The sequence below is a fragment of the Syngnathoides biaculeatus genome, chromosome 7 (assembly GCF_019802595.1).
Source record: "Syngnathoides biaculeatus isolate LvHL_M chromosome 7, ASM1980259v1, whole genome shotgun sequence".
Classification (NCBI taxonomy): Eukaryota; Metazoa; Chordata; class Actinopteri; order Syngnathiformes; family Syngnathidae; genus Syngnathoides; species Syngnathoides biaculeatus.
This window is the reverse complement of record NC_084646.1, coordinates 1536123-1560000: the sequence shown is the minus strand read 5'-3', so window position 1 is coordinate 1560000 and position 23878 is coordinate 1536123. Positions and strand designations below refer to the sequence as shown.

The following is a 23878-nucleotide window of genomic DNA, read 5'->3' as shown; positions in this document are numbered from 1 at the left end:
ATTTCCACTTCCTGGTCCTTCACTCTTGCCTCTTCAACTCTTCCTTCTCTCTCACTTTCTTCATTCATCAACTTCTCAAAGTATTCTTTCCAGCTATTTAGTACACTACCGGCACCAGTCAACACATTTCCATCTCTATCCTTAATCACCCTGACCTCTGCTGCACATCCTTCCCATCTCTATCCCTCTGTCTGGCCAACCTGTAGAGATCCTTTTCTCCTTCTTTCGTGTCCAACCTGGTGTACATGTCTTCATATGCCTGTTGTTTAGCCTTTGCCACCTCTACCTTTGCCCTACGTCGCATCTCGATGTACTCCTTTCACCTCTCCTCAGTCCTCTCAGTATCCCACTTCTTCTTCGCTAATCTCTTTCCTTGTATGACTCCCTGTATTTTGGGGTTCCACCACCAAGTCTCCTTCTCCCCTTTCCTACCAGATGACACACCAAGTACTCTCCTGCCTGTCTCTCTGATCACCTTGGCTGTCGTCGTCCAGTCTTCCGGGAACTTCGGTTGTCCATCGAGAGCCTGTCTCACCTCTTTCCGGAAGGCCGCACAACATTCTTCCTTTCTCAGCTTCCACCACATGGTTCTCTGCTCTACCTTTGTCTTCTTAATCTTCCTACCCACCACCAGAATCATCCTACATACTACCATCCTATGCTGTCGAGCTACACTCTCCTCTACCACTACTTTACAGTCAGTAACCTCCTTCAGATTACATCGTCTGCACAAAATATAATCTACCTGCGTGCTTCTACCTCCGCTCTTGTAGGTCACTATATGTTCCTCCCTCTTCTGGAAATAAGTGTTCACTACAGCCATCTCCATCCTTTTTGCAAAGTCCACCACCATCTGCCCTTCAAAGTTCCTTTCCTGGATGCCGTACTTACCCATCACTTCTTCATCGCCCCTGTTTCCTTTACCAATATGTCAATTACAATCTGCACCAATCACAACTCTCTCGCTGTCTGGGATGCTCAGAACTACTTCATCTAGTTCCTTCCCGAATTTCTCTTTCAACTCTAGGTCACATCCTACCTGTGGTGCATAGCCGCTAACCACATTATACATAACACCCAGTAATGTTCCCAGTAAATTCCAGGGAAACTGCAAGAGGATCCATTATTGTTTCCACTCCCGTCTTTGTTGTTAAGTGAAATGGCTGATTGTTAGCACACTTCTGCTCACCTTTTTGAGACATCGGTAGACTGTCCATTTACTTTTCAGACATCGGTAGACTGTCCATTTACTTTTCAGACATCGGTAGACTGTCCATTTACTTTTCAGACATCGGTAGACTGTCCATTTACTTTTCAGACATCGGTAGACTGTCCATTTACTTTTCAGACATCGGTAGACTGTCCATTTACTTTTCAGACATCGGTAGACTGTCCATTTACTTTTCAGACATCGGTAGACTGTCCATTTACTTTTCAGACATCGGTAGACTGTCCATTTACTTTTCAGACATTGGTAGACTGTCCATTTACATCCACATAGAATTCAAAATGGTGGATTCTTGATTCCAGAATGTTCATCCTCTGCTTCAGTCCATGATAGTCCTCAAGAGAGAATGGAGAAATCCTGATGGCTTGTGCTATTTAGCAGGCCACGCTCACGTAACAGTGAAACAACCGCCCATCCATCCATTTTCTTAACCGCTTATCCTCATAAGGGTCGCGAAAGTGCTGGAGCCTATCCCAGCTGTCAATGGGTAGGAGACAGGGTACATCCTGAACTGGTTGCCAGCCAATTGCAAGGCACATAGAGACAAACAGCCACACTCACAATCACATCAAGGGGCAATTAAGAGTGTCCAATTAATGTTGCATGTTTTTGGGGTGTAGGAAGAAACCGGAGTGCCCGGAGAAAACCCACACAGGCACAGGGAGAACATGAAAACTCCACACAGGAAGGGCTGGGATTGAACTGTGAGGCCAATGCTTTTCAGCTCATCCACCGTGCCGCCATGAAACAAGCAATTACCCACAAAAAAGAAAAATAGTCCCTTAGGTTTAAAAAAAATGAAAAAAAAACACGCTAATCAGCAAGAAAAAAAAACTGTCAACAGAGTCAAAGAAAGCAGAGCAAGGAAAAAAAGTGTCTGCACTATATGAGAAGCGAGAGAGAGCAGGAAAATAACACTTTGGAAAACTGCTATGCCACAATAAAAATCACAAATGGTAAAATTCCCCGTGTTGCTCGAGGATCCTCTGATCACTGCTTAATCTACTTAATACCTTACATATAAGCACTTAAGTGCACGAAGCATTTGGTAAAGTCAGTAAAAAAGTGGAGCAACGAGACAAAATTAAAACTTCAAAGGTGTTTCAACTGCACAGACTGGTGTGTCTGAAATTTCAGCAAACTGCCTGGATTTAATACACAGACATTGACAGAGCATATGTCAGTTTCTGTAAGGTGTTTGTACCAACAAAAACTTTCTGCATGTTCAATCACAAGTAGTGGTTTACAGCCAGACTTAGGCAACTCCCCCAGGCTATAAAGGTCTCATATCAGGGATTGGGACCTGTACAATTGCACTAGAATCCAGTTGACTAAAGAAATGAATATTGCAAAGAGAGAGCACGCAGCAAAGATGGAAAACCAGTTTGACGCTAACGACTCCAAATCACTCTGGCATGGAATACAATCACTAACTAATTGACATTGAGCATGAGAAAAGTATACTGAAAATGTGGCTTCATTTGCTTAGTCACACTTGACTGCTATGACTTTCAACAATACTGTAAATATTTGGACAATTATGCAGATCCTGAGTTTGAAAAAAGGTACATAAATAAGAGTACTGCCCCTAGAGTTACAGGGACTGTAGCTGTGCCACAAACGTTGAATGCTAAGACAGTTGCTGAACTTTTGAACAATTTCACCTTGAAAATCTCAAATACCATGAATGCTGTCGCTCCTGTTCAAACGAAGACCATCTTGAGGTGACCTTGAACACCGTGGAGGAGCACAATGATTGTCAAGAAATGAATGTTTAGGAAACCAGAACATAAGTTGAGAAAAACTAAACTCCAAATGACCTACTTCCTCATGGAGCTCCTGAATGTCGAAAGATTCTCGTGGTGCTCCTGAACCAACTAACCAATGTCCTCCTCAGCCTTTCCCAGCAAAACAATTTTCCTCAACTTCAGGTTCGACCTCTACTGCAAACGTCTGAAATGTCCGTGGAGGAGGAGCAGCAGCAGCAGCAGCAGGAGCATTAAGCCCAACACCCGCATGTCTTTTACATATATCTCGACGATTTCTTATTTTGTTTTGATGGATTAAACGTCTTTTCCTTACTGGCCAACAATTTCTTGGGGCGAGTGTGCGCGAGCATATGACAATGGATTCAGTGACCAAAATACAGGAAGTGCGCCACAGGTAAAGATTGACCCGCCGCCAAAAAAAAAAGGATTGACACGGCTTCTAGCCAATTGGGGGGAGCCGCTTTATTATGCCACACAAACCAAGAGACAGGATGTGCTCATGGTCAAAGATTGACATCTCTCTAAGCAAATGCGATGCCAGGAAAGTGCTCTAGCAGTGGCCAATGGGAGAGCATCTCTATGGTGGCAGTTTCAAACCAAGAAACCGAACTAAATATTGCCATTCAGTGGAATCCAGCACTATTTTTCCTTTCGTATCCTGAAATTCTTTCACTAGAGAAAAGTTTTCCACTGAGTCTTTTCGTGACATAAATATTACATAAGTAGAGATCAAAATATTACAATAACTCGTTTCTGCACATAAGCAAACAGTAGTGTTGAAGACAAAGAAGAGGAGGAAACCGATTCCGCCGTCAGAAGAAAAAGAGGAATGCACAGAGCCTACGACTGAGCGTAGGGACTTCGAATGTTGGGACTATGACAGGAAAATCCCAGGAGTTGGTTGACATGATGATTAGGAGAAAGGTTGATGTACTGTGTAGAGAGCAGGTGGAAAGGTAGTAAGGCTAGAAGTTTAGGAGCAGGGTTTAAATTAATCTACCATGGAGTAGATGGGAAGAGAAATGGAGTAGGGGTTATTTTAAAGGAAGAGCTGGCTAAGAATGTCTTGGAGGTGGAAAGAGTATCAGATCGAGTGATGAGACTAAAATTTGAAATTGAGGGTGTTATGTATAATGTGGTTAGCGGCTATGCCCCACAGGTAGGATGTGACCTAGAGTTGAAAGAGAAATTCGGGAAGGAACTAGATGAAGTAGTTCTGAGCATCCCAGACAGCGAGAGAGTTGTGATTGGTGCAGATTGTAATGGACATATTGGTAAAGGAAACAGGGGCGATGAAGAAGTGATGGGTAAGTACGGCATCCAGGAAAGGAACTTTGAGGGACAGATGGTGGTGGACTTTGCAAAAAGGATGGAGATGGCTGTAGTGAACACTTATTTCCAGAAGAGGGAGGAACATATAGTGACCTACAAGAGCAGAGGTAGAAGCACGCAGGTGGATTATATTTTGTGCAAACGATGTAACCTGAAGGAGATTACTGACTGTAAAGTAGTGGTAGGGGAGAGTGTAACTCGACAGCATAGGATGGTGGTGTGTAGGATGACTCTTGTGGTAGGTAGGAAGATTAAGAAGACAAAGGTAGAGCAGAGAACCATGTGGAGGAAGTTGAGAAAGGAAGAATGTTGTGCGGCCTTTCGGAAAGAGGTGAGACAGGCTCTCGATGGACAGCAGAAGCTCCCGGAAGACTGGACGACGACAGCCAAGGTAATCAGAGAGACAGGCAGGAGCGTACTTGGTGTGTCTTCTGGTAGGAAAGGGGAGAAGGAGACTTGGTGGTGGAACCCCAAAATACAGGGAGTCATACAAGGAAAGAGATTAGCGAAGAAGAAGTGGGATACTGAGAGGACTGAGGAGAGGCGAAAGGAGTACATCGAGATGCGACGTAGGGCAAAGGTAGAGGTGGCAAAGGCTAAACAACAGGCATATGAAGACATGTAAACCAGGTTGGACACGAAAGAAGGAGAAAAGGATCTCTACAGGTTGGCCAGACAGAGGGATAGAGATGGGAAGGATGTGCAGCAGGTAAGGGTGATTAAGGATAGAGACGGAAATGTGTTGACTGGTGACAGTAGTGTACTAAATAGATGGAATGAATACTTTGAGATGTTGATGAATGAAGAAAATGAGAGAGAAGGAAGAGTTGAAGAGGCAAGTGTGAAGGACCAGGAAGTGGCAATGATTAGTCAAGGGGAAGTCAGAAAGTCATGACAAAGGATGAAAAATGGAAAGGCATTTGGTCCTGATGACATACCAGTGGAGGCATGGAAGCAATTTGGAGAGATGGCTGTGGAGTTTTTGACCAACTTATTCAATAGAATACTAGCGGGCGAAAAGATGCCTGAAGAATGGAGGAAAAGTGTTCTAGTTCCCATTTTTAAGAACAAAGGCGATGTTCAGAGCTGTGGGAATTATAGAGCAATAAAGTTGATGAGCCACACAATGAAGTTATGGGAAAGAGTAGTGGAGGCTAGACTCAGGACAGAAGTAAGTATCTGCGAGCAACAATATGGTTTCATGCCTAGAAAGAGTACCACAGATGCATTATTTGCCTTGAGGACGCTAGTGGAAAAGTACAGAGAAGGTCATTGTGTCTTTGTGGATCTAGAGAAAGCCTATGACAGAGTACCAAGAGAGGAACTGTGGTACTGAATGCGGAAGTCTGGTGTGGCAGAGAAGTATGTTAAAATAGTACAGGACATGTATGATGCTAGCAGAACAATGGTGAGGTGTGCCTTAGGTGTGACAGAAAAATTTAAGGTGGAGGTTGGACTGCACCAGGTATCAGCTCTGAGCCCCTTCCTGTTTGCAGTGATAATGGACAGGCTGGCAGATGAGGTTAGACTGGAATCCCCTTGGACCATGATGTTCGCAGATGATATTGTGATGTGGAGTGAAAGCAGGGAGCATGCAGAGGAACAATTAGAAAGATGGAGACATGCACTGGAAAGGAGAGGAAGGAAGATTAGCCAAAGTAAAACAGAATATATGTGCGTGAATGAGAGAGGTGGAGGGGGAAGAGTGAGGCTACAGGGAGAAGAGATAGCGAGGGTGGAGGACTTCAAATATTTAGGGTCAACAATCCAGAGCAGTGGTGAGTGTGGTAAGGAAGTGAAGAAACGGGTCCAAGCAGGTTGGAACAGCTGGCGGAAGGTGTCTGGTGTGTTATGTGACAGAAGAGTCTCTGCTCGGACGAAGGGCAAAGTTTACAAAAAGAGTGGTGAGGCCGGCCATGATGTACGGATTAGAGACGGTGCCACTGAAGAAACAACAGGAAGCAGAACTGGAGGTGGCAGAAATGAAGATGTTGAGGTTGTCGCTCGGAGTGAGCAGGTTGGATAAAATTAGAAATGAGCTCATTAGAGGGACAGCCAAAGTTGGATGTTTTGGAGACAGGATTCGAGAGAGCAGACTTCGATGGTTTGGACATGTTCAGAGGCGAGAGAGTGAGTATATTGGTGGAAGGGTGCTGAGGATGGAGCTGCCAGGAAAAGAGCGAGAGGAAGACCAAAAAGAAGGTTTATGGATGTGGTGAGGGAAGACATGAGGGCAGTTGTGGTTAGAGAGGAAGATGCAGAAGATAGGCTAAGATTGAAAAAGATGACACGATGTGGCGACCCCTCACGGGACAAGCCGAAGGGAAAAGAAGAAGAAGTGTTACTTGGCAGTTGTGTAGTCCCAGCTGGCTTGCTCTATCTTTCCTCTGAGAATGCTGATGTCTATAGAAACCATGTCATCGAGGGCCTGCAGCTCTTTCTGGATTCTCTTCAGCTTCACCGCCTCAGCTTGAGTTTGTTTTGACCTGCAGAGAAAAACGACAGTGAGACTACAAACTTGTCAAGATGTCAGACAGTGTTGTCCCTGGATTCCAAACGTAAATTTTACAATCCGGAATTATTATTGAAGATATCAGCAAAGTAATTCTGACACACCATAATTCGATTACATATTTGTAAATTTTCCCACAACCCTTAAGAGGATAGGTGGCTCGGAAAATGGATGGATTGGTAAATTTAATTCAAGATATATGTAGTCCAAATTATTATTCCGCTAACCTAATTGACCCTTTTATAATTTGCTAAAATTGTCTGAATTTTTGCATTTTTTTAACATCCACAGATTACATAGAACAATGGCATTCAAACAAACAATACAGGAAAAAAAAAGTAAAACAGCCACAATGCACAAAACAAAATCAGCATAAGAAATGCACACATAAAAAGATGTTTAACTCTTCCTGTCCGTCGTATTTAAAATTCAACTGTCAAAGAGGATTTGATTTCACACCTAAATTTTGATTTTGCCAAGTCAAGACTTGATCAATACATGGAAACCTAGATACAGTATTTTGAACTAAACTGAAGTAGAGCTACATTTGGAGCCAGAAGTTTACATAGACTGTGCAAAATATTTTGTTTTTTAGCTTACTGTGTGAAGTCAAATCAGACAAACAATCTCCTGTTTCAGGTTAGCCAGGATCAGGATAGAGAATTTCTGCTTAAGGACACGGTGGGCGTAACACTGGGAGCTCTGGACAAAAAACACCTGTCCTGTCAATCAAATTAATGTCCCATCTTCCTTCTTTCCCTCCTTTCCAGCGAACGAGATATCACACGCTTTCAGAGGCTGCAGAGAAGCAACATCTCAGACACCTTAAGGCCCATAAACTGCACCATCAGTACAATTTTCCCTCCTTTGATACTATACAGTCAACTGGCTTCCAAATGGTAAGCCGTCAGCACCCAAACCACACAGTGGTCTGGTCCCCTGAATGAATTTTCCCTCTGCAAGGGGAAGGAGATGACGTGGCGCTAACGGCACTAACGGTGTTGTGCTGGATTTTCAACGGCTTCTCTAACCTCTGGCAACAAGTCGTGGGGCGTCAGTTTCGATGCTGCCTCTCAACAAAACGTGCAGGGGTGCCAAAGAACAAGACAGGTTGCCTAAAAACATTACACCTTCAGGGAAGAAGTATTATTTCAAATTATGGGCATACTTTCATGGCCAAAAGCTTGCTGGGTGATGTTATTTGAACAGGGAAGTGTGACATAAGTGGTGAGATATGCCATCAAGCTAGACACTAGCGGTGAGGGATGCTGTCAAGCCGAAGAAGCAGTCCTATCCGGCCTTTTTGCCCATGGTACTCCTGAGGGAGCTGATGGGTACTGGCTGGCCAAACGGAATGCACCCTTGGTGGTTGCTGAGGGAAAACTCAGGGATGTGAGGAGCTTGGTTAGGCCACAGAGAAAGAATGAATTAACAAATGGCTTTGAGGAAATTCTGGGCAACCATCCAGCGTCTCAGGAGGGTGAAGCAGTGCACAATCAAGACTGTGTATAGTCCAATGGGGCACTGGTGACCTCAACTCGGGATGTTGTGTGTTGATGGGGAGAATACTTCGAAGACCTCAATTCCACTGATACTCCTTCACATGATGAAGTAGAGTCTGGGGTCTTGAGGAGAGCTCTCCTATCACTGGGGTTGAGGTAGTTACAAAGCTCTTCAGTTGCAAAGCCTCTGTGGGTGGATGAGATTCGCCCAGAATTCCTAAAGGCTGTGGATGTTTTGGGGCTATCCTGGTTGACATGCCTCTCCAACATCACATGGATATGAGGGATAGTCTCTCTAGATTGGCAGGCTGTTCTGGTGGTCCCCCCTTTTTAAAACGGGCAGCATAAGGATGATCAATATCTGCCCTTTGTTGTAAGGGCTGCACAGTCCAATACGTTGGTCATGTGATGCAATGCAAGCACTGGCATTAATCCCAACATGCTTTGCGCATGGAAAAAAAAAGCAGCCACGACCCGCCCCCCCAAAATCAAACTTAGAAAAGGAGTTTATAAATATGTAACACCTTCAAAAATAGAGGTTAGTCATTGCATTTTAAAAAGAATTGGCCATTAAGATTTGCTATTAGGAACGTGAATGTATGACTTTACAATTAATAACAACACACGGATCTACCTTGTGATTTGGACCAAACACATTTACTGATAATTCAATAGTGGCTGTGCCATTACTGCAAAACAAAAACATTTGACTGTAACTCAAAGTATTAAAAAAAAAAATGGAAAAAAACAGCGCGATCCTACATCTTTGTTAACTACATTGTTCCTGAGTTCTGTAATTTATAGTTGTCTGGGAGGACTTGATGGTAATGTGAACTGTTTGGATGTTGTAGGGAGTAATTGTGTGTGTGAGACACACGTAGCAGACGAGTTCTGTTAAAGGAACTACAGTATTTGTTGTTTTGGCATGACTACAGCTGACAGTAATTACTTGTTTTTAAATAGTTTATGATTGCTTGCTGCTCTTTCCTGGTTCCTTCATGCAAGCCAAGGCAATGCTACATGATAAGAGTACTCTGACACTGTGACACAGACCTGCACTTAACGAAAGTTGGAAATTAAAATTAGCCTGAATTGAAAACAAAAGCAAATGGAAGAGTGTTTGCAAAACAATGGAAAAGTCATGGGACTAAGCAGATATACTGACGTGAAGTGAAGTCATTTTTGTAATAATTTAAAATTTTTACCTGAACTTCAGGCTACCTGGGCTATAAATCAGTAACTCACATTTGACGGGCGCGATCACGCTCGTGTGCCATCACGCTCCCAAATCTGCACAGTCGAGCACGAAAAATCACATGTGTAAAATTTTTTAAGAGTAGAAAAAAATAGATATTGAAATAGATATTGAAAGACGTTGCTTATTTTGTGTAGTCTTGACAATTTTTGTGTTTATTTCATAAACGGTAACAAAACAAGGCTGATCCTAAACAATCAGTATTTACCCGGAACAGGAAATGAAAGTTAACTGTACTGAGCATGTTCGGAAGTGATGCCAAAAGCACATGTTCCGAGCTGCTTCATGTACTGTGAGGGCTTTTACGCCGAAGATCATCAACATAATGAGCCATGTCAAGGGAAATTCAGTTACACCAGGGGTGCTCAATCCGTCGATAACGAGGCAGTTTGGTTGATCATGTGACAGTGTAACACCCCCCCCCCCCCCAAAAAAAAAGACAGACTATCATCCATCTTGTCACTTGATTGAGGTGTGGCCTATACGTCCAGCGCACGCACATAAAGGTGCGTTCTGGCACGTGTGCCCCTCCAATCCCCACCGCCTCCCACCACCTCACTGGTCAATCGCAAGAGGCTGGCTGGTTGAAAACTAGATCTTGCGGGATGGGGGGAGGATTTGGGCAACCCCGAGTTACATTGAAAACATTTCTGTGATATAACACAGGTAATGTTTCAGTATCTAACTATAATAAGTATGTGATTTACTTTGACTTGATCTAAGTCTTCATGTTAGACTAATCTGTCCATATATCTAAATGCGGTCATTTTCCCCCGTGGTACCGCATTATCTTGTTGTTGAAAACTTTTTCACTCTCCATGCTTTAGGAAGATATAGATCTACTGCTAGCTTTCATTAATGCATTGACAATAGATAGCGCCGTAAATTGCGCGAGATTATAACAACAATACATCACGATGAAATAAAATGATTTGATTATATGAATATTTAGTTTTGAAATTGAAGGTCTATTGACCTCTTTAAAAATGTCTGCCTCAGTCTGTGCAGTGCCAATAAATTATGATTATGGTATTAGGTAACAACTACATACTCTGGTATAATAACGGTTTTTTTAAGGTCTTGAGATTCCATCCCTAACCACACCCGCAACTATATATCTGCGGGCATGACTCGTGGTGAACACCTGTAACTTTATATCTGCGGGCATGACTGACCACACGTACATTATTCAAATGTGTTTGCTATAAATTACTTCAAATTGGTCGTGCTTCTGATAGTCAGACAGTACCTGTGGATGATCCCAAAGCAATAATCAAACTGGGTATCTTTCCTTACCACATATTTCTTATCGAACTTGTCAACACCTCCCGCCTCTTCAAAAAAAACAGTTCTGATTAGATCTCATCTTTGGCAGACATTTCCACCTCGTTTTTATTACTTGACAAACACGTCAATACATTTCGTCATCAGTTTATTACCCGGAAATTAATTATGACATTATCGTGGGGAAAAAAAGGTCAGTCACTTTGACAACGTATTTGTCAGAATCAAACTACAGCTACCAGAGACTGGAGTTAGCGATATCTGCAATTCTGTTTCAGATATCCATATTTCACAAAATAGCTATCCGGAATTGAATTTTAGAAATCTGCAATGACAAACCCCATACACACGGATCACAAAAGACACCTGTCCAAGGCAAAATGACATTGCAGATATCAGAAATCCAGTCAAGCTATTAAATGTTCAAAAAGCTTGCCATACTCTATTGTATTTGACCAAGACACTTACTTTTCAGCAATAGTTTTCGCAAGCAGAGCCCTCTTGTACTTATTCCTCTCTTCAATGATCTTTTGTTCCTGTTGCAGTTGGTCCAGACGAGTCTTGCCACGCCTGCAAAGAAGGATCAAATTGTGAGCAGTGTATTTATACAACAGTTTTATGGAAAAACAGGTTCATTAATAATAAAATAACGATAATAATGGGTTGTTTTCACTCACGTCACATTTTTTTCTTGAATTACCCACACACCACTGCATGCCGCTATTTAACCTCTCTACCTAACGTGTACTAGTGTGGAAGTCTTCGGAATGCTCTTGATTAATGTTTGTGTTTTTGTGTTTCACGGGCATCTCGGGAATCAAGTACACAAAGAGGACTTGCTAACCATCAGAGAGCCTTCTTCTGACTTTTTTTCGGCAACTCTCGCCAATTCGCTGAAGCTTTTTCCAGAGTTGCTAGTCAGCGCGCTCTTCAAAGCCTCACAAACCGGTACACAACCGTCTAACGCAGGGGTGCTCAATGCGTCAATCGCGATCGACTGGGCAATCGGGAGGCAGTATAACATAAAGCTATTCAGTTTGTGGCATTTTGCACAGCACAAACAACTTTCTCTAACGACCGCTGCTCCGTCACACTTTTCCTAGTTTACCTTACACCCGCTGCTCCGCCACACTCTTTTCCTAGTTTACCTTACACTTGCCAATCCCCCTTCTTAAAGATGTACACTCATAATTATAAATGTTACGGTCCATACACAGCCCATCAATGTGTTATATAATGGATGAGATTTTCTATTCTCTGAATGGGAAAGGTCTGATCTGAAGCCAAAGTAGAAAGTGCAGGATGACATGGTGTGTAATTTTAAAATTCCACCTTGGCACAGCCTGATCCAGGATGAAAGCACAGACAATACAGCGCACAAAAAGCTAATTCTGTATTTTAAATATAGGAGGGAACATAACATTAATCTTAAAACAGTTTGGGAGCATCATCATCATCTGCCCCCCCCATCGGTAGCTTGCGAGAGGCTGGCTACTTGAAAAATAGATTTTGGGGTAAAAAAAAAAAAAAGTCTGGGCACCCCTGGTTCAACGCTTACGACGAAAGACTTTGACGTTCTGCAGCTCTGTGCTTCACGGAGACTGGGCTTTGTGGACGATTGCCTGACGCTGCTATCCCGCTGCCCCGTCTCAACCTCCATCGTGCTGATGTGTCGCCGAGCTAACAAGCTTAATCGATACTCTTTTCAGAAGGACAACATTACAGTTTAGACCCTTTTTTGTTAGTCACTTGAAAGATTTGAGAATTTTGTGAAATACTGGATTTGTTTAATTCTTTTGTCTTTCTGCCATTGTCATCAAATTTTAAACAAATGATAAACATTTCACTTTCCTTGTGGTGAACTAAAATACAGGTTTTACTTTTTGAAAAAAAATGAAGGAATGGAGTTTGCCTCGATATTTAAAAAAATAATATTCCACTGCCTTTTCTTTCGTGTTAGCATACAGTTAAGTGCTCCTCTGTGATTTCTGTCACATAGAGTAAAATATCAAGTGCACAATACTGCGCCTTTGTCACACAGCCCTATGTTGATGTGTGTATGCCAGGTGGCCTAGTAGTCAGTCTGAGCTTGATGTGCTGTCGGTCGCGTTTTAAATAAATGCAGTTAGAAACTTTTCGTCGACCTTGCCTATGTAAGTATGTATGTATGTATGTATGCATGCATGTATGTATGTATGTATGAGTAACGGAGCTTAGGGATCGAAAATGACCGCCGTTCAGGTAAAAACAACCCATAGGTAGGAGGGGGGAGAAATTACTAACAGTGCAATTTCTTCTATTTCCAGTTCCTTCACCTCCGGATTTTGCATCTTTACAATTGAGTCACAATTTTGTTGTGTCCTTTCCTCGCTGAGAATCGGCTGCGCATTCCTTTTAGCAGCGGGACCTCCAGGTGCAATGTCCCCGCACTCACTTCTCGATGGCAGTTTATTGAGCTGCTGCTCGAGTGTAAATTCATGGGACACAGATGTAGCACTTGTCTGAGTGGCTTCTTGCAATACTTTCTCGCGTTGGAATTGTTGTCGACTCCAGTTGGGCGGTCGTAGTTTGCGCTTGCTTGCAATCACAGAGTCTGTAACGACGACAGAAACGGCTGTATTTCTTTTTCAAGCAAATCCAAAGAGACAAAGTGGTTGATTTTACATTAGGCTAACGTGATGCGAGATTACCTTTTTGCTGCAATCTCCGCAATTCGTCTTCTGAAAATCCAGCCCAGCCACTCATGTTATTGATGGAAATTTACACCACCAAGAAAAGCGATGAATAAAGTCATCAGAGTACGGATGAACTAGTTATCTTGAGTAATAGGACAATCCCAATCAAATTTTTGTAGAAATTTAAGTACCTACAATACCACAGCGTCACCACTCAGCAGCCATTTTTATTTGCCACGTCAAAGAAGGACCAGCAAATTAATGAAGTTGTCCAAGGTCTGGCCTGAATGAAAAAACTACAGCATATAATTCCTGTATTTCTTATCCTCACTTGGGTCGCAGGCGTGGTGGGACCTATCCCAACAGGTGACACTTTAAACTGGTCGCCAGGTAATCGGAGGGCAGGCGCATTAAACATGTAGATTAATGTCAAAACCAACGTTCTCTCTAATTTTTTACGTGTTTGAGCAAACACGCTAAACCCGTGATCCCCACCGGACCACTGTGCGCAACATCAAACGAATGCACTGTGGTCAGATTAGTGTCATCCATTGAAGTTGCTTGCCTCATTCTAAATTTCAGATTACAGCGTTTACATTCCCATCAGAAAATTTATAAAAACAATTTTGTGTTTTTGCAAACTTACAATAAAATGCCAACAAACAAAAAAATACATTGCTAACTAAACCAAGCCAACAATGAACTATAAATTTGTAAGGTCGCTTCCAACTTAGTTTCTTTCTTTTTTTTTTTTTTTAACCCACAATGATATCCCTGTCAAGACACATCAGAACGGAGGTAGGACCCAAATGCAGGATTCGGGAGATGCAAGGTAGTTCGGGGGAAAAAAGTTTATTCTTAGAAGGTCGGGGATCGGGCAGGTAGTTGGGACGTTGGGCATAGAGAGCAGGTCAGCGGGCAGGCAGGAGTCGGTACATGGGAGATCGGTCAAGGAAGGCAGAAGTGTCAAAGGTGTCAGGGTTACGGGGTCGTTCGGAGAACAGGCGGAGGTCGGTACACGCGGGTTGACGATCAGGGATATGGGAGTACCCGAACGGGGCATGAAGCTCAACGATCTGGCGGAGGACCAGTCGTCATTGGGGTCCAATATATGCACGGGATAATCAGCCCGCATGAGGCGCAGTTGTGTGCCTCCCAATTACCGTGACCGCACGGGCACCTGCACAGCCCGGGCTGGAGCGGCAGGATCATGACAATCCCTGTCTGTTTTTCTTGGTGTAAAACTGAATTATTGCTTGCAGAATATCTTTAGCAATGCATGTTGAAAGCTGAATGATGCTCCCAAACAGTTTTAAGGTTAATGTTATGTTGCCTCCTATATTTAAAAGACAGAATTGGCTTTTTGTGCACTGTATTGTCTGCTTTCATCCTCGATTGGACTGTGCCAAGGTGGAATTTTAACATTATTCACCATCTTATCCTATACTTTCTACTTTGGCTTCAGACCAGACTTTTTTTTTTGTCCAAAAAAGAGAAAATCTCGTCCAGTTTCACCACAGCACTTTGGTTTTTTTTTACTTTTACCATTATTATCAAGAGTAAACACGAGCAGCATGTCAAACTCTCTTTGCTCTACATTGCCCAGACTGTGTGGGTGGACAGTGTTTGTAATTGAGTGTACCCCTTTAAGAGCTGAAGGGGGACGGAGTCAGGTAAATTAGCAGGAGACGTTGCGCTTCCTTGTTGAAAAAAAAAAAGAGTCGGGCTGTGGTTCACTGCTCAAGGTTGGTTTTCATGTGCGCTGAGAATGTCTTTATTTCTACTCGTAACAAATTCTACGCGCGTGATTTTTCATGCTCGACTGTGCAGATTTGTGAGTGCAATGGGACGCGGGCACAATTGCGCCCGTCAAATCACACTGACTGGGTTATGGGCCCAGGAGCGTCAGAAGTGGAGGAAGATGGCAGAGATTAGTTTTGGACGGCGAGGAAAAGAACTACAAACTGTTAGAGGTAAATTTCTCAGTCACCTAAGTATCAACGGCTCAAAGAACAGGATCCTTTCCACCGAAGACCCGGACGCGGAGTTGAACGCAGACTGCTACACGGAGATGATCCAGTTCCTCGACAACACCAGCCTGCCGCTGGTGATGAGGGAGACGGCAGTAAAAAGGCTCTTCAAATTTTACGAAGCCATTACGCAAGTCAGGGCAAACCCAGAATGAGTGCCCTATACACCGAGCTAACTTCCCTCAAGAAAGAGTCTGAAGAAACTATAACAAACTATATTATTCATGTTGAAAAGACTGTTACCTCCCTGAGAAGTGCAAAGGAGGAAATTAGTGATGGAGTGGTAGTAGCCATTATTCTAAAGTGTTTTCCAGAATCATACAAACATTTTGCCATCCACACAACACAGAGTGATGAAGAATTAATGTCTACAGAGTTCAAAAGTAAGAAAGTTACGGTAACAAAGTTACGAGGAAACTGAACAATTTGACACTAAACCCAAGATGGACAATGTAATAAAAGTGGAGGTGATCTGTTACAGATGTGGAAACCGTAGCCACATATCCACTGACTGTCAGCAAAAAGGAACACCAAAATTGTGTCACTATCACAAAAGCTGTGCACACAACAATGATACATGCAGAAGAAAATCCAAGCACAAGATGATACCAAACAAACTGCAGAAAGTGAAGAGAAATATGAAGAGGAAGAGACATTTGTTTTCAAGGGCAGTCAACAGTATCTCCCAGATAACATTAGGAAAAATGGAGTGATGATAGATTGTGGCGCTACATCACACATTATAAATGAGATCCACAAATTCACAAGATTTGATGAGACGTTTAATCCAGAAAAACACTGCATGGAACTCACTGATAGAAGCAGAAGTAACAACGTGGCATTAAAACGTGGTGATGCCAAATTAGTTTTTCAGGACATTAAAGGTCAAGTGTCATTCCCATAAACATTCTAAAATAGATATTGTATTGAAAAATACATACAACATTATTCACTTCAATGTCCATACGAAAAAATAAATATGAGCGGAGAGCGTGTCATCCATGGGCAAAGTTGCAGAAGTGTGATTCTACGACATCCAAGTGGTTGCCATATTGGCTGCATCCCCTGTCCGTGACATCACCCCGGACATTCGCCAATGAAAACACGCAGTGGACCCTCCTATGGGAGATGAACACACTCTTTCTGACACGGAAGCTCTTTTCGAAGAAGAGAACATCATCACACAACCGAGTGAAGTTACCGGGGCAATATTACCCAATTGTTTCGAGCCATATTCAGATGATATGCGATCACGGGCAAACTGCCTCCCCATCTGATCCACTACTGGCTGCTTTAGAGAGTTGTTCATAGCGATGAACAACACCGTCGAGCCGGGGCGGTTCACAGCGTTGTCATCGCAGGCGGCTGAGTACGGCTTTGACGGCAGCATTCTTCAGAGCCGCCGCCGTCTGCGAGCCCGACCCGCAGCCTTTGCCGAAGCCGTGACCGGCGGACACAGCGCCTCAGCCAGTCTGGCTCATTTTTGGCTCCAAGGTGGCTTATCTCGGAGCCAAGCCGGGCTGCTTTAGGGCATTCTTCATAGTGGCCGCCGTCCGTGATGAACAACATTGTCGAGCCAGCGGGGCTTTACGGCGTTGTGTGTTAAAGCGCATGTGGCTGAGTACGGCATTGTCCAACACCGTCCAACTCGCACATCGACACATTTAGTATGCCAGTCATGCATACGCGAAATTTTGTTCCGTTATGAGAGACCGATTACGTGGTCCGCCCCAAACTATTGTTTCTTTTAGTAGCTCTATACACACCTACTTGTCATTTGGAACCCACAAAGCTCTCGTCCTCTGCACCCATGCAATCCATTTTTCACAACGAACTGGGTCTCTTGCAAACTTATGAAGGGTAAATCTATCTCCCGAGTGTTCAAGCAATGTCCAGCAATGCAACGAGCCGGCATTTTGGCTAACACAAAGGAACAACGAGCTACCTTCCCGGAGGTAAAACTAATAGAAAGAAACGAGTCCACTTGAGGACGTCACTTCCTGCTTCTTCTCGAAAACAAATCCCTAGAGAGGATTTTCATGGCGGGAGTTACAAAAAGCTGTATACGGCAAAATCATGTTTTGTGGTGAAAAATAGCATGGGTCCATGTCGGCTGCCATTTTTTCATTGATAACATTAAAAATCATACATTTCATAACAGTGCCCCTTTAAAGGAAGAAATGGTGCTATCACACTGAAGAAAGCATTATTCACCCCAACCCACCCCCAGAGCATAGTTTCTGTTAAACCAGCCACGACTGACGGAGCCAAAGTGATCTTTCAAGATGGACAAAATGAACTTATAACCAAAGATGGAACTGCATTCTGTATTCAGGAACACAAGAGACTATACTACGTATGAACAGCAAATATCCAACAACAAGGTGTTGAAGACTCTGTAATTGATATCATGCGCACAGACAAAGTAAGTCTAACTTGTGATGTTAAAACATGGCATGACATATTGGGACACTGCAATGTGGATGATGTATTAAAATTACCAAATGTGGTAGATCAGTGGTCCCCAACCTATCCGTGGATCAATTGGTACCGGGCCGCTGAAGAAATAATTAATTAGTTCCGTTGTATTCATTGTCCGAGTCTGAACAATCTTTTATTTAGAAAAATGATCGGATTCTTTTGGTTACATCTCGGTCACTTGAGCGCAAGTTAAACCCACAAGTTAGCAAAACAAGTAAAAAACGGAAGTTTTTGGAACATTTTTTTCAAAGGGGAAAAGGCCCAGTGAAGGGACAGAAGAGGATCCTACAACTTCCAAGAAAAAGAAAGTTATTTACCACATCAAAGCACACGTCCGTAACTCGTGCCTTTTTGAGGAGCTTTGTGAGGAGATGGACGTGGCGCACACACAGTTTTTCTTACGCATGGAAATAAGATTATCCAAAGGGAAATTGCTAGCAAGAGTGTTTGAATTACAAGAGCCGCTGCAGCAGAAAAAGAAATTGCCACTGGCGGCACATTTCAGTGACGAGGAATGTGTCGCAAAAGTGGCTTACTTGTGCAAGATATTCAGCCTGCTCAATGGTAAAACGACAACAACCTTCAAGATGGCAGATAAAGTAACTGGATTAAAAAAAAAGAAATAAAACAACAGAAAAGACTGGACATAAGCAACACACTTCGGGTTTCATTGTCTCCCATGACCCACAGATGGGACCATCTTGTTGCAGAGAAACAAGCTCAGGTGTTAGCGTAATGGTGAGTTAAAAACGTCATGGACTTTAAATTCATTTTTGTGGCGTATATGTATGTTATTTTGAAGGCATGTTTAAACGTCCCTCTAGTGACCACTCAGATAGCGTTAGAGCTGTGGTTGCCAACAGCGTGAGGTGAGGTAGAGGGGGGAGGAGATGTTTCAAGCAAACAAATTTATTTCAGCTGTTGAAAAATAACATTTATGGAATGTTTAGTAATAAAAAAATTGAACTGTTTTGTAGGTATAGTTAGGTAAAAGATAGAGAAATGTAAAAATTGCTGATTCGTGTTCTTTATTTTTCCATGTTTTTTATGACTATAGATTTCATGATTATATTATTTATTATCATGTTTGTTATTATTCGATATTCAATAGAAAACAATCTAAGTAATACCCCCCCACCCCACCCCATCCGGTCTGCTGGAAAATTGTCAAGGATTCACCCGGTCCGCGGTGATAAAAAGGTTGGGGACCACTGTGACAGATGGTATGAAAATTATAGGTAACACAAAAAGAGACTGTAATGTTTGCACACAGGAAAAATTTACAAACAACAGAAACAGGAAAGCTGATCCAAAAGTTATTGTGTCTCTTGAATTGATACATACAGATTTGTCTGGCCCGATCAAGCCAACCAGTCATGACGGTTAGAAATTAAATATGCCATTTCATTCACAGATGATTTTTCAGGGGCAATATCTGTTTATTTCCTTAAAAATAAGAATGATGCTACATTAGCAACAGAAGAAATTCTTGCAGATAGTGCGACATTTGGCAATGTGGAATGCAGTAGGTCTGATAACTGTACAGAATGTACAGGCAATACCTTCCAGTCATTCTTGAGAGAAAAAGGCACAAGACATGAAACATCGTCTCCACATTCTCCCCATTAAAATGGAACTGCTGAAAGACAGTGGAGAATGTTTTTTGAAATGGGAAGGTGCTTGTGAATCGAAAAGGGATTACCAAAGGTACTATGGCCTAATGGCATTCAAAATGGAGCTCATATTTGAAACAGATGTTATAATAACAGGACCAAAAATACACCATATTTTCTGATGACAGGAAGAAAGCCAGACCTCTCCAAAATGTGGGTGTTTGGGTCAAAGTGCTATGCATACAAACATGACCAAAGGAAAGTAGACACCAGATATGAGAAAGGAATATTTGTTGAGTATAGTAGACCACGCTTACCTGGTGTATAATCCACAAACAGGGAAAATCTGAAAACAGGCCATGTGAACCAAAACCAGAAACTAATGAGAGATACAAATGAGGTTGTGAATCCCAAAGAAAGTCGTGAACTTGTTGGCAGTTTGATTTATGCCATGACCTGTACCAGGCCAGACATTAGCTTGATAGTAAGCAAACTATCGCAAACTCTGGCAAAACCAAAATCAGAAATCTAAGTATCTGCCAAACATGTTTTGAGGTACTTGATGATGATGAGCTGTGTTTCAAGAAAAATGAGGAGGATTTAAACTTAATTACCTTCAGTGACTCTGATTGGGCATCTTCAGTTGAAGATCGATGAAGCACCACAGGGTACTGCTTTAGCCTTAAAAAACGGGGTCCTGCAATGTCATGGAAGTCAAAGATGCAACCAACGGTTGCTCTCTCAACTTGTGAGGGAGAATACAATGCATTGGCTTCTACTACTCAAGAAAGCATTTATCTTACTCAGTTGATAAATGCCATGGATAACAAAATGTACAGTTGTACTACGATGTCACGAACCTGCCGGTCCAGCCCTGGCTGCGCAGGTGCCCGCGCGGTCACGGTGATTGGGAGGCACACACCTGCGCCTCATGCTGGCTGATTGGCCCCGGTGTATATAGGACTATGGGGATGACTGGTCCGGCGCCAGATCGTTGCGGTTCATGCCCCGTTCCAGCACTCCCGTATCTCTGATCGTTTTCCCGTGTGTACCGACCTCCGCCTGTTCTCCGACCGACCCCATAAGCCTGACTCCTTTGACACTTCTGCATTCCTTGATTGATCTCCCGTGTAACGACTCCTGCCTGCCCGCTGACCTGTTCTCTACGCCCGATGTCCCAACTATCGCTGCTGCACCTGACCGCCTGCCCGATCCCCGACCGTGGAACAATGAACGTTTTTTCTGAATCACCTCTGCGTCTTCCGTGTACTCCTGCATTTGGGTCCTACCTCTGTTCCGATGGGTCGTGACAGAACGATCTGGCCAAAACAGGACCCAGCAGGAAAGACCCGGGGTCGCCGGGACCGACACAAGGTAGACCGACTGCCGGAGGACCAAGCCTGTCCGATCCGGGTAGGCTCCATGACGTTCTCCGCTTCCATGTCCCTCGCTCCGCCGGCAAACTATGAATATGTCCCGACCATGACCCGTACAGCACCTCACATTCTGTTGGATTCAGATTTTTCGGACTACAAGGAGGACCGTGATTTATATGACCGGCTGCCTGACTGCGACTCGGATTATTTCGACTATGAATCTCTTTGCCCGATCTTTAATCCCAGTCAGTTTGCTTCACCTCCCCGCGTTTCCAGCTCCCGAGCGTCTTCGCCCGGTAGGTCCGAGTCCACCAATCTGTTTAAGGGAATCCGCTTGGCCATCTACCCGGATCCTCCGTGTGGCAGCCAGAGGCGCTCTCTTGTGCCTCCCGCTGCGCGGCAACAAAGACGCCATCCTCGTCCACCCACTCCTCTCCGGCAACAGTTAAATCGGCAGACCCGCAGCTGGTGGTGAAGCTTCCAGCCCAGAGGGAGGAGGGGCCGCCAAATCACGAGGTGTTCTGCCGCGAAATGCGGGCAGAGTTAGAGCGGCAGAGCGCTGAACTGGCGGCTCTCACGGCCCAGTTTCGGCAAGGATTAGAGAACCAGCCGAGCTACGCTGATGTCGCGACTGCGACGGACTCGTTACTGACTTTTGCTCACGCGGTAGTGGCAACGGAGCCGCTACCAAGCAAGGCTCATGTCACTGTCGCAACGGATCTGCTGCCGAGACACGCCTACGTTGCAGTTTCGACGGACTCATGACTGACTTTTGCTCACGCGGCATTGGTAACTGATCTGCTATCAAGCCAAGCGCCGGAGTCGGTGGTGCATCGGGCATGGGGCCTGTTCCTCTGGGATGAGTCGAGCTCGGGCGCAGTCAATCTGTTTTTATATAGTTTTGTCACTGTTTCTTTGCTTGGAATTTGCTCTACATGATCTAGCAAGGCATGGCAGGCCCTTCTGTCAAGTGTAAACATGTTGTCACCTTGCCAATTCTCAAATGGAATCGTGACAAGGAGAAAGTTGCTCTGGTTGAGGGAGTTGACCCCTAGGAGTTACTGATGTGAGATACTATCCTGCTGTACTTTACCCTGATATTGTGAAGTATTTTATCCTCACTCCAAGTGTTTATACCATGAACCTGTCTGAACATACCTGAAAGCTTACAAGAGCATGGATGCATACAATCAGTTTGTGTGTGGCTGGGTTCGCAATGTGGGAGCTGTTGTCAGAAATGGATATCACCTAGTCAGTGGAAAGATCAGTGTTTACATTTCATTTGATCTATATTTCATTACACTGTGACTTTTCTCAGTTCAATGTACACATTCCCACTACAGCTTTTCAGCAAATCCAATTATTTAATTCATGTACATTTAAATGTATGTAATGTTTGTGAGGCCATGTGTAATTTAATGATCATTTGCAACTTATAATTTTACAGTTTAGTAATGCCATGCAGGAAAGAGTATAGTTAATTTCTTTTTATATGTCCGTCTCTTTGTGCTTAATAAGTAAATAAGTTTCTTTCGGCTTGTCCCATTAGAGGTCGCTACAGTGTGACATATCACATTTTCTTCTTCTTCTTTTGGCTTGTCCCGTTAGGGGTCGCCACAGCGTGTCATCTTTTTCCATCGAAGCCTATCTCGTGCATCCTCCTCTCTAACACCCACTGTCCTCATGTCCTTCCTCAAAACATCCATCAACCTTTTCTTTGGTCTTCCTCTTGCTCTTTTGCCTGGAAGCTCAATCCTCAGCGCACTTCTACCAACATAGTCACTTCCTCTGAGCGTATCCAAACCATCAAAGTCTGCTCTCTCTCACATTGTCTCCAAAACATCCAACTTTGGCTGTCCCTCTCATGAGCTCATTTCTAATCCTATCCAACCTGTTCACACCAAGCGAGAACCTCAGCATCTTCATTTCTGCAACCTCAAGTTCTGCTTCCTGTTGTTTCTTCAGGGCCACCGTCTCTACTCTGTAGATCATGGCCAGCCTCACCACTGTTTTATGAACTTTGCCCTTCATCCTGGCGGATACTCTTTTGTCATATCGAACAACAGACACCTTCCGCCAACTGTTCCACTCCGCTTGGACCCATTTCTTCACTTCCTTACTACACTCTACATTGCTCTGTATTGTTGACCCAAAGTATTTGAAGTCATCCACCCTCGCTATCTCTTCACTCTTGTTCATTTCAAGTGTCGGACTCTCGAAAGGGGGATTGAAGTATGTCTTATGTCCATATTTAGTCATGACTACATAATTTCCTCACGTCCTCAGCTCTCGCCAGATGGGTCCTTGAGCGTATCTCTGCATGTAGGCTAACCTTGATGAACTGCATACCGGACACTTTGCAATAATCCATTGGCAGCTCGAACCGGTTGAGACAGAAACCCTTTGTCTCAGCCCCGATCCCATGCCACAGGTTGGATACCACCCATAGTCCGCCCTTCTGACAAGATAAAGGATGTGTTCTTTCTCTGTATCTTCGAACTTGTGATCTGCTCTCTACAGCCATTCTCTGTAACTCATAAGTGCCCAGAATACTCTATCAGTAAATTCTTCGAAGAAACTGTTCATCATCTCCAGCCTTTATTTGACTAACCAACATTCTCAATACCCAAAATTAAACGAACATGCAGAGGACAAAAGCCTCCTCCAACAACACACACGCTCTTTCCTTTTTTTTTTTTCTTTTCAATTACACCAGTTTTATTTGATGTTATTGTATTGCATCAATTTGTTATTGACTTACGAAAGTATTGTTTAACACAGAATTCAAGTGCACAACCCGAGTCCGTCCTCGCATATTTCT

General features: G+C 43.5%; 1 protein-coding gene across 1 annotated transcript in view; it reads right to left on the bottom strand.

Annotated features, from left to right (window-relative positions):
* gorab (golgin, rab6-interacting) overlaps positions 1-14052 on the bottom strand; it is a 22212-nt gene extending 8160 nt beyond the window's left edge. Inside the window, exons 1-4 of the mRNA XM_061826328.1 lie at positions 13573-14052; positions 13166-13496; positions 11351-11452; positions 6675-6815 (exon numbers count right to left, since the gene is read on the bottom strand). Of these exons, the coding sequence (XP_061682312.1) occupies positions 6675-6815; positions 11351-11452; positions 13166-13496; positions 13573-13627 (629 nt within the window). The 5' untranslated portion in view covers positions 13628-14052. The remainder of the gene's footprint in view (positions 1-6674; positions 6816-11350; positions 11453-13165; positions 13497-13572) is intronic.
* Between the last annotated feature and the right edge of the window lie 9826 nt (positions 14053-23878).